Source organism: Aotus nancymaae, unplaced genomic scaffold (genome assembly GCF_030222135.1).
Source record: "Aotus nancymaae isolate 86718 unplaced genomic scaffold, 86718_ANA_hifiasm-v0.15.2.pri h1tg000067l, whole genome shotgun sequence".
Classification (NCBI taxonomy): Eukaryota; Metazoa; Chordata; class Mammalia; order Primates; family Aotidae; genus Aotus; species Aotus nancymaae.
In genome coordinates, this window is record NW_026988482.1 from 31,761,152 (window position 1) to 31,772,683 (window position 11,532).

The 11,532-nt window shown below is 34.8% G+C and overlaps 2 protein-coding genes across 4 annotated transcripts in view; one reads left to right on the plus strand and one right to left on the minus strand.

Annotated features, from left to right (window-relative positions):
* Positions 1-11,532, plus strand: part of APPL1 (adaptor protein, phosphotyrosine interacting with PH domain and leucine zipper 1) — a 45,878-nt gene that overhangs the window by 19,877 nt on the left and 14,469 nt on the right. For all 3 annotated transcript variants that reach the window (XM_012460792.2, XM_012460794.3, XM_012460793.3), the window contains exons 10-16: positions 501-659; positions 1,944-2,132; positions 4,227-4,269; positions 5,613-5,669; positions 8,858-8,952; positions 9,145-9,327; positions 11,216-11,268. In XM_012460792.2, coding sequence (XP_012316215.1) covers positions 501-659; positions 1,944-2,132; positions 4,227-4,269; positions 5,613-5,669; positions 8,858-8,952; positions 9,145-9,327; positions 11,216-11,268 — 779 coding nt within the window. The remainder of the gene's footprint in view (positions 1-500; positions 660-1,943; positions 2,133-4,226; positions 4,270-5,612; positions 5,670-8,857; positions 8,953-9,144; positions 9,328-11,215; positions 11,269-11,532) is intronic.
* The window catches only part of ASB14 (ankyrin repeat and SOCS box containing 14), a 58,067-nt gene that overhangs the window by 13,377 nt on the left and 33,158 nt on the right, over positions 1-11,532 (minus strand). The gene's annotated exons all lie outside the window — the stretch shown is intronic.

Below are 11,532 nucleotides of genomic sequence, written 5' to 3' on the forward strand. Positions count from 1 at the left end.
TTTATTGATTCTAAACTCAGTTTTATGTATAACAGACACATAATAGTAATTCTCCATAAGTGAAATTATCTTTATACTTGAAATTGTAGGAGTTTGATGGGAGATTACTAAATATTGTTTCCAAGCCATGAAAGCTTAGAGAGAGAAAGTAGTTCTCATCAGGTTCAAAATGCTGAGCAGTGTATGTGGTCAGTCTGTGGTATGGAGAGAGATGAAATTGATTGTTGTTTTAAAGGCACAGGACAGAGCAGTTTGAAAATTACTCCAAAATCAGGCATTCAGTAGGGAGTCATTAGTTTTTTTAATTGAATATTGTTTCCAAAATATCTAAGTTTCAAATAAAATGTAAACCTGTTTTAAAATATATTTGTGTTGTTTTAACCACTCATGCCACTCTTCCTCTCTAATTTAAGAAAACATTTGAAACAAATATACAGGTAAACATGATTGGTAAGTTCTTATTGGTTGTGACTTGTAGTAAATAATTCTGTCTCTATCAGTGTTCGCAGGGAAATGGACAGTGATGTAGAGACCATGCAACAGACAATAGAGGATTTGGAAGTAGCCAGTGACCCTTTATATGTGCCTGACCCAGACCCCACCAAATTTCCTGTTAATCGAAACTTAACCCGAAAGGCTGGATACCTTAATGCTAGGAAGTAAGAAAACTATTGTTATTTTTGTATATTGTATATCATGTAAGACAATACCAAATGAATATAATAAATAATTGATGTTGTCTGTCATTGTTTTGATTTTTTTTTGAGATGGAGTTTCGCTCTTGTTACCCAGGCTGGAGTGCAATGGCGCAATCTCGGCTTACCACAACCTCCGCCTCCTGGGTTCAGGCAATTCTTCTGCCTCAGCCTCCTGAGTAGCTGGGATTACAGGCACGTGCCACCATGCCCAGCTAATTTTTTGTATTTTTAGTAGAGACGGGGTTTCACCATGTTGACCAGGATGGTCTCGATCTCTTGACCTCGTGATCCACCTGTTTCGGCCTCCCAAAGTGCTGGTATTACAGGCGTGAGCCACTGCGCCCGGCCCCATTGTTTTGATTTTTACTAAAGGTTGAAACTTTTCAGAGGTGTTAGTATTTATGTGAACTTTTTGACAGATGAGGTATATGAGTACTTTTCAGAAGTAAAATCCTACCTAGATATTTATTGAATAATGTAGAATGAGAAAAGAAGTGAACCCAAAGCTGGGTGTGATGGCTCACACCTGTGATCGCAGTCAGATCACCTGAGGTCAGGAGTTTGAGACCAGACTGGCCAACATGGTGACACCCCACCTCTACTAAAAATACAAAAATCAGCTGAGCATGGTGGCTCACGCCTGTAATCCCAGCTACTCAGGAGGCTGAGGCATGAGAATCACTTGAACCTGGGAGGCAGAGGTTGCAGTGAGCCGAGATCACACCACTGGAGGACAGAGTAAGACTCTGTCTCAAAAAAAAAAAAAAAAGAAGTGAAACTAATTTGAGTTTAAATAAATATTCACATATTGTATCAGAACATGAGAATGTTATTAAATATCATTGATCTTACTTAAGATATGTGTGATTATAGCACCAAGTAAAATGTTAGTTTTCATGTGAAGATAGGATGGAGCAGGTTAACCCTGGAAATAAAATAAATTCTATTGTTTTGAATTTACTCTCTTGGAAGTTGAACTATAACCTATATTTTATGGAGCATTATTATAACAGCTGCAGTTTTATAATTTCCAGCCTTGTTTTGGAAACTGTATATACATTCACAAAAGTGAGTCAACATACATGAATTTATCATAGAGACCGAAAGTGTATTTATATTTATTTTCTTGGCACCTTGGTGCCTTTTTGCAAGCCAGTTCTTTGTAACATGCTTTATCTTGTGTCTGGCTGATGATGAGACTTCAGGTATGTTGTTATTAAAGAGTGAATGTGTTTCTTCATTTAGTAAAACAGGTTTGGTGTCTTCTACCTGGGACAGACAGTTTTACTTCACGCAGGGTGGAAATTTGATGAGTCAAGCCCGTGGGGATGTAGCAGGAGGCCTGGCCATGGACATAGACAACTGTTCAGTGATGGCTGTGGACTGTGAAGACAGACGATACTGTTTTCAGATCACTTCTTTCGATGGAAAAAAGTTAGTATTTTTTTCTACTACTAATAATCAATCTATAATATTTTAAACTACTGAAATGTGGGATAATTCCTTTTTGTTTAGAAATTTTATGGACATTTTAGGTTTATTATATATTGAGATGAATTGCTTTTTAATCTTATAGAATTATGTTGAATTTTTGTTTCTGACTTGGTTATGGTTTCTTGATATTTTGAGGTTGTCAAAGCAATGTCATATAGTAAAGACCTGTGATTTCATGTTAAGGAACTGCAACTGAAAATCTTGCATAGTATGGGAGAAGACAGAACAAGTTAATGGGAAGAGTCCTAAACCTGGGGTCAGAAAGTTCAAAGATTGGATTTATTATTTACTGTGTGACCTCAGACTTATCCCTTCTCAGCTCCATTTTCCTTCATGTAAAATGTGAATGGGGGAGTTGTAATCCCTACTTTGTAAATTGTTGTGAGGAACAGAAATTCTAGTGTATGTAATGTGACTGACATAGTAGGTGCTAACAATAGTGTTATTTTAAAATGTTAATCAAATATTTCTGATTAGATTATTTTCCCATTAATGATATAATAATACCGTTTAAAAAAATTTCCATTACCTTTTTTTGTTTATTTGAGGCAGGGTCTTACTGTGTCGCCCTGGCTGGAGTGCAGTGGTGTGAACATGGCTCACTGTGTAGCCTCAACCTCCTGGGGTCAAGGGATCCTCTCACCTAAGGATCCCAAGTTGCTAGGGTCACAGGTGCATGCTACCATGCCTGGCAATTAAAAAAAAAATTTTGTAGAGATGTCTCATTATGTTGCCCAGGCTGGTCTTGAACTTCCGGACTTAACTAATCTTTCTGCTTTAGCCTCCCAAAGTGCTGGGATTATAGGCGTGAGCCACCATGCCCAGCCTTCTATTACCTTTGCATTAAATGAGAATCTTTAAAGTAGCATTTAAAGGAAATTTTCAAAAAGCATGGAAAACATAAAAAGGAGTATGAAAAAATCCTACTGTCTTATTAACCAAAAGCAACAATTACCTTTTTTGTCCATTGCCTTCCAATTTCTAACCTAAGTACATATTAAAAATAGTTGAAATATTATAATTTGGATCTGCAGCCACCTATTAAAAACATGTTATAATGACTATACTATAATTTATTTAAGGACATACATTATAATTTAAACATTTTCCTAATGATAGATGTTTAGACTATCTGCCATTTCCTCCCCCAACTCAATTAAAATACTGTTTTTGACCTTTGAACTTTCTTAAGTTAATGTTCAGGAGCAGCCTCTGGGTTCCCGGAAAGTCATTTTTTCCCCTGTATTTATGCGCATTAAGATATTATAAAAATAAATACATTTGACCTTTCCCCCTTAAAAAAAAATAGGTCACTATCCTTTATCAAAATGGTTAATTTCACATTTCTTCTACAAACATAATGATTGCCAATATTGTGTGCATTTATCACACTAGATGTTGGGTGTTGGGAATCACTATATTTATTTATCAAAATTACCAATTTGTTAACATGTTACTTATTATAAGTACTTACTTTTTGTTTAATGCTTACCATGATTTCCCATTTCACATTCCTGTTGTGATGCAAAATTAGTAAAAATTATTTTCTCTAACCCTAATAATATATCTATAGAAAAGCAAAATATTATGCTTAATGATTGATATATCAAAATATTTTATTTAATATTAAAGGAGAATTAATGAAGTAAAGTTTTTTTCTATTTAGGATCATTGAGGCATATTTTAAATATATTTGATAAGTTGATAATACATATAAAATATAGATGATATGTTGAAATGCATTATCTTCACTGAAATGTAATTTTGTCATGGTCTGTCTTCTGAGGATCAGCACCTGTTTCCTTTTTGGTACATCTTGGCATAGATAGCCAGAGTCAGAGTTGTTAAAGTCTGTGTCCTGTTACCTCTGGTAGTCTCCATTTCCTAAGATACTGTTGATTGTGTTTTTTTTTTTTCTTTTAATATCGATTGGTGTTTATATATTCCTTTACCTTTAAAGATAAAAAGTTCTCTCAGATTATGTTGAAAGTACTTTTTTAAACAGTTGAGACTCAAACATCTCTTCTCTTCCAGATCTTCAATTTTGCAAGCAGAGAGTAAAAAAGATCATGAAGAGGTAAAATTTTACCTAGTTCATTTCTTCAGTGACATTTATTCACTGAATAAATGTCATATTCAGTGATATTTATTTATTATTAAAATTAATAATTTAAAATATTTTTCTGATGACAAAATATATATTAATGTGTTCATTATAGAATCCTAGTTTATTAAAAATTTTTTTTTTTTTTTTTGTAAAAGTCTATTGTCCTCAAGTAACATTCTTAAGTTTCTCACAGAATTTTATAGTGGGAGGGACCTTAGAGATCATCTTTGCTATTTTAAAAGCTCAGATTCAGAAATGACCTTGTGACTGTTGCTGTCTGGCAGGCTATTAGTATCATGAGGTGACAGTTTATTCCCTTCTCTCACCAATTCTTTGAGACACTATTTGCTACACTAAGAACATAGTGGCAGCAGATGTGACATGGCAGGAAGCAACTAAAGCTGAAAACCTTGGAGAAATGAAAGATAGAAAAACAAAAATTTGGGAGTCTCTGTTCTTCCTCATGAGCCTTTTATTTTTGGCTCCATTTTTACTTCTACTATATCAGATATGGAAGGTAAGGTCTTAGCAAGAATTGATGCTTCAAACCTTTATCTTGAGAAACATTCTTCCATGAAAATATACCCTAGCTTGGTTTTTAGCCTTTTAATTTTGCATTATTATTGTGTTGGTAAGAGATAAAAGTTGAAAATACTATAGAGATCTACCTTTATTTACTTCTTATGGAAAAGAGTTAATATTAAATCTTGCTTTTGGTCTCTGAGGAACACAGACAAATGTCTGTTCTCTGCATAGTTTTCCAAACAATATTTGTTTAGTTTAGTGAGACTTAACAGACGCTCGAATCCTCGAGAGTTAAGCAGAAGATTTAGAGCAGAGATTGTTTTCTATGCTTATAATTTATAAACTTGACAGAAGGGAGGCCTGTAAAATATATTCACCAAGAATATATTTATTTTTTAAATTTTTTGCATTTGTGTTAATTATGCTACCTGAGTTCACACTGTCTTGTTTGGTGAGGCTTAGGAGGGGAAGTGATAAAAAGAAAAGTACAGATTATTAAGTATAGTTTAAGATGATTGCTGTTTTATTTCCTTATATGAATTAAACTTGAGCTTCTTACATAAATGTACTAAATGTTTTCATAAATAATAAAAATGTTGAATATTCTTTTATACATATTTTTATATATGTACCTTCCTTATGAAATGTTTTCTTATAAGGAAGATAAATGTATTACTTCTAATAAAACATCTGCTGCAATTTAGTATTGAACATTTGCCTTTATAAGAGAAGCTTTACAGAAAAAAAATTAATTATTAATTATATTTTTCTATTTTTTCGTCTTGCAGTGGATCTGTACAATAAACAACATATCTAAACAAATATACTTAAGTGAAAATCCAGAGGTAATATTTTTATTTTATGTTACCCAGATCTAGCAAAATTGAGTAATTTTGTGGCTTACATGTTTTTATTTATAATTTCTCAAGCTCTGTCATTTTTTAATTTGGACTTGAATGAGTAGTTTTTTTTTGTTTTTTGTTTTTTGTTTTTTTTTGAGATGGAGTCTTGCTCTGTTGCCCAGATCGGAGTGCAGTGGCCCGATCTCTGTTCACTGAAACCTCCACCTCCCAGGTTCAACTGATTCTCCTGCCTCAGCCTCCTGAGTAGCTGAGATTATGTGCCACCACACCCGGCTAATTTTCGTATTTTTAATAGAGACTGGTTTGTCCATGTTGGTCAGGCTGGTCTTGAACTCCTGTCTGCGGGTGATCTGCCCACCTCGGCCTCCCAAAGTGCTGGGATTACAGGTGTGAGCCACTACATCTGAACTGAATGAATAGCTTTAATGTGTTATGTATGTAATGAGTGGTCTTCCTAGAACAATAAATTATTTCAAAAGGTACTCAACTCAGTTGGTCAACAAATATTTATTGGGTGTTGATTGTTTTACTCGTGTTGAGCATCATGAAGAAAGGAAATAGAGAAGAAAATTGAGCCATGCCCTCCAGGAGCCTCTCTGTATGGAGAGACAAAACTAAAACTTTAAGTAACATTTTAGATAAAATAGGATGTATTTGAAAGCATATGGTGATGACTAAGTTTTGAGATCAATGTGGACTTTAGAGAAAGCTCTGTGGAGATGATGGAAACCTGAGTTGAGTAGGATTTGTTTGTGTTTTGAGGAAGAGACAGTACAGATAAGAAAAAAACCAAGAGCACAACTGCAGATATAGAAATGGCAAGTTTATGAAACTAGTAATGTAATTAAATATTCTTTTTTTTTTTTTTTTTTTTTTTGAGGCAGAGTCTTGCTGTGTCACCCAGGATGAAGTGCAGTGGTGTAATGTCAGCTCACTGCAGCCTCTGCCTCCTGGGTTCAAGTGATTCTCCTGCCTCAGCCTTCTGAGTAGCTGGGACTACAGGCCTGTGCCACCACGCCCTGCCAATTTTTGTATTTTTAATAGAGACAGGGTTTTGCCATGTTGGCCAGGCTGATCTCAAACTTCCAACCTCAAGTGATCCACCTGCCTTGGCCTCCCAAAGTGCTGGGATTACAGGCATAAGCCACCACACCCAACCAAGTTAAAGGTTCTTGATAGAGAATACAAAATTGAAATATGCATACAAATCACCTAGCGGTCTTGTTAAAATGCTTAATATGATTCAGTATGTCTAGGGTGATACAACTTGAATTCCCAGTTTTGCAAATTATACTTTGAGTAGCAAGGATATCAGAACAGACATACCCTGACATGTAGACATAGCCATATGTGCAGTCTAAACATACAGGTAGAACCCAGGGGTACAGAGTCAAGTGGGTCCTTCAGTATTGTTGGAAAAAGACTTGACTCTAGGACAGGAGCTGTCTGACCTCTGCCACTCTTGGTGGACCTGTCTGTGCTATGAAAATCCAGGCAACTCCCATGGCTTGGCACAGGCTGATGATTTCAGCTGAGACTGGGAAAGATAATTTCTTTGGGAGGCTCTCACTCTTCTAAATCTTAATCTGCTACTGATGTTAATGGTTGTTTAGATGGGAGAGCTAGACTAGACTAGTTTAGTAACTAATTGATGTGAAGGATGAAGGAGATGAATAAGGTAAAGATGACTTCCAGGTTTTAAACCCAAGGGAAGAGAAGAATTTGGAAAAGAATAGTTCTGTTTTTATCTTAATGGCTTTGAAGTGCCAGCTAAGAAATGCCTAGGAGGAAGTTTTGAACCATAGAAACAAAATCTCATGACCTCCAACATACTAGTAATTTGTTAGTTTTATAATAATGTTATATTTACACTGTAACATATAATGTATTATAATTATGTATAATACAATAAATTATGAGTTTAATTATGGAAAATTAGTGGTAACTGTAGAGAAGTATTTTGCTTTTAGTAATTTGATCTCCCACCAATCTATCTTTTCCTTTTTGTAAGGTTACTTGGGAGCAACAAAAAATACAATTAAAATACAAATTAAATGATTTATTTTATCATCTAGGGCATACAGTGTTTGAATTTGAATAGTTTGTAATACTTATAGTCTTTTCTTACTAATTATCAGAACTAATTTTTAGTTAATATTTCCTAGGTTATCCAGAATTATTTTATCTGTATTAGAATAGAAATTTTGATCAGTTTATGGCATTGTATTGGTGATTTTGCTAACTATGAGACAAGAAATGCAAACCCGTTTTCTAATTATTTTTTCTAATTTAAAGACCATTTTTATGGAGTATATCCTGCAGTACCAACTTCTCAGGAGGCTGAGAGGGGAGGATTGCTTGAGCATAGGAGATCGAGGCTGCAGTGAGCCATAATCATGCCGTTGCACTCCAGCCTAGGCAACAGAGAACCTATCTCCCAAAAAAAGACCATTTAAAAAATTGTGATAAAATCCAGAAATTTACCATGTTAACCATTTTTAAATATACAAGAAGAGTAATGTTAACTATACATTAGTAAAACATTTTTAATTTAAATAACATTTTTATTTAGTCAGTGTTTTAAATAAAACAGTAAGTCTAAAGTATTTCTATGGAAAGCTTTCTTATTTTCAATTTTTTGGTCTGAAAATATGACAGCTTTATAAATTAATAAACATATTTCTGAGCATAAATATATTCTGGAAAATTGTGAAAACTTCCAGCATAGTTATAAAATACTCATATTTTATGAGTATTTCCTACTCCTGAATTTCTTTATTCAATAAATATATCGATTGTCCATTGTATCAGGCACAGGGCTGGGGGCTAACAATACAAACTTTAATCAAAAATATCTGGTAGTTAAAAATTTAAAGAAAAAAACAGTATTTTCTTTAAAAATTTAAAGTGTGCAGCATTTGCAGGGAATTTAGAAAAATTAAAGCAATATATAATAATTGTGTATAAGTAGAAAATCAGAAATTTTATTTCTAGATTATAGGAAAATAAATCAGTTATGTAACCTAATATTAAGAAAATATGGAACTACTTTAGTAGCTCTAATTTATATTTTAAGTGTAACTCAGAAGCATTCTAACAATTCAAAGTTACATTCAAACTTTTGGTTTGCTTACTTTACTAATATTAGTCCTTTAAAAAAATTAAAATAGGAAACTGCTGCACGAGTAAATCAGTCAGCTCTGGAAGCTGTCACTCCTTCCCCATCTTTCCAGCAGCGGCATGAGAGCCTGCGGCCAGCAGGAGGGTAAGTTACCACACTGAGTTATTTAAAAAACGATATGGGCTATTTAAGTATCTGTGATCTGGGATTATGTTTCTACTGATACATAAGATTTCTCATTGACTTACAATATTGGGTTTTCTTTTTTCATAGTGTGTTAATATTTAATATCCAAAAGGGAAAATTAAATGTAATGCCTTCTTGTTTTATGCTTAGACAGTCTCGGCCACTGACAGCTCGAACCAGCAGTTCAGGATCCCTAGGATCTGAGTCTACAAATTTGGCTGCTCTTTCTCTAGATTCTCTTGTTGCCCCAGATACCCCAATACAGTTTGACATAATTTCTCCTGTATGTGAAGATCAGCCTGGCCAAGCAAAAGCCTCTGGCCAGGGAGGCAGGTGGGTGATAGCATCACAGGTACTTTGTGTTGTGGTCTGTAAGGTTTATAATCCCCTGTCTACGTTTGAGAGTCTTCTCTTATTTATCATGTACCTCAGCTATGTTGTACTTTCTTTGTAACATATTGACAGTTAGGGAAGAATCATACAGGCTTTTTTCTATGTCTTCTGCCTCAGTTAAGGAGTTAAGATAATTTAGTTTCAAAATATTTAATTCTGAATTGCTCATTAGGTCTACTTCTTAGATGTTTGCTTTTAAAATTGCAGAAGAAAGTTGATAGCCCTGTTTTCAGGTCATGACAGTTTTTAAAAAATTCTTCACGGAAATACATGTGATATACATTTATTAGAAAATATTATCTTATACCAGAATAAGTAATCTTCAGGAAGTTACTAAAACATTATCACTGTTTTGAATTATTAATGAGCCATCTTTTGTTTATATAATGAATATTCTCACCAAAGCAGTTACAATTTTCCTTGGCTGTAGATGAAGGAAACATGACTTAAGGCAATTTGTTTATTAAGCAGAGTGGCCACCTAATAAATTGATAATATATTAATTTGGATAAAATGGCTATGACCCAGAAAAAGTAATTTACATTTGATTATAGAAATACACTTAGCATTTGATGTAATAGGTCAGACACGTACTAAAGAGATTAATTTCCTGTTGTCTTTTTTTTTTTTTTTTTTTTTTTTGAGACAGAGTCTTGCATTGTCTACCGGGCTGGAGTGCAATGCATGTTTTTGGCTCACTGAAGCCTCCACCTCCTGGGTTCAAGCAATTCTCCTGACTCAGCTTCCTGAGTTGCTGGGATTACAGGCGTCTGCCACCATGCCTGGCTAATTTTTTGTGTCTTTAGTAGAGATGGGGTTTCACCATGTTGGCCAGGCTGGTCTCAAACTTCTGACCTCGTGATCTGCCCACCTTGGCTTCCCAAAGTGCTGGAATTATAGGCTTGAGCCGACCTAATTTCCGTTATCTTAATGTCAGTGTTTTCTTTTTTTTGGTGGTGGTGTTGTTTTAGAACCACTTAGCTCTCTGTTTGCTTCCAAAACCTACTTTTTTCGTTTTGAGACAGGATCTCACTTTGTTGCTCAGGCTGGAGTGCAGTGGCATGATCATAGCTCACTGTAGCTTTAACCTCCTGTGATCCTCCTGGCTCACCCTCCTACCTAGCTAGGACCACAGGAATGTGCCACCATGCCCAGCTAATTTTTAAAATTTTTTGGTAGAGACGGGGTCTTTCTGTGTTGCCCAAGCAGATCTCAAACTCTTAGGCTCAAGCAGTCTTCCTGCCTTGGCCTGCAAAAGTGCTGAGATTACAGGTGTGAGCCACAACACCCAGCCCTCCAAAAACTACTTTGAATTGTACTTTTCTTCCTTCACTCTGGTGTGCCACAAGCCATGCACACTAAGGAGAAAGGCAGCTTCCATCTCCAGTTCACTTTTCTTTTTGCATTACTTATGCTTTAAGAAATACAAATTTAAAACTAATTGCAGCGTGTACTTAGAGAACCTAAAAAGAAGTTTTTACAATTCCAGGACATTCCTGGAGTTCTCTAGCAAAGATTGCAACTAAATCAATGTTTCTCTGTACTAGCTTATTTAAATTCAAGAACTTTTGCAACGTGGTTTATTATTATGCTGATTTTTTGTGGCTAAACTCCTGATTCATCTGTGTCTTCTAAAATGCATCAACATTGATCAGTTAGTGTGTGAGGGCAGAGGCCTTCATCATAGTCATTTAGTGATCAATAGTGTTTCTTAGCAGGATGGGACATTTTAGAGCTTTCTTTTTAAAATGTCAACTCTGGTTTTAATGATTAGATTTCTTCTATGTGGTTCATGGTAACTGATGATATTTTTTTCTAAACTCTTCAGGCGTACAAATCCATTTGGAGAATCTGGAGGAAGTACAAAATCTGAAACTGAAGGTAAAACATATGTGCAGCATTCATCTATTTTAGAACTGCTTCTCAGCAAACCGTGAAAAATTTGTCGTTTATATTTGCTCTGCTACCATGCTCAGTTTTAATGTTATCTTTACTTCAGAATTTCCTCTACTTACTCATAGTACCCTTGAAGCAACAGAACTTAATCTGACTTAGGATGTTGTGATTCATACAAAATGATAGACTCTCATACTTTTGACCTTATAGTCAAATACTCAGTGCCTAAGATACCTTTCAGGCTTTTCC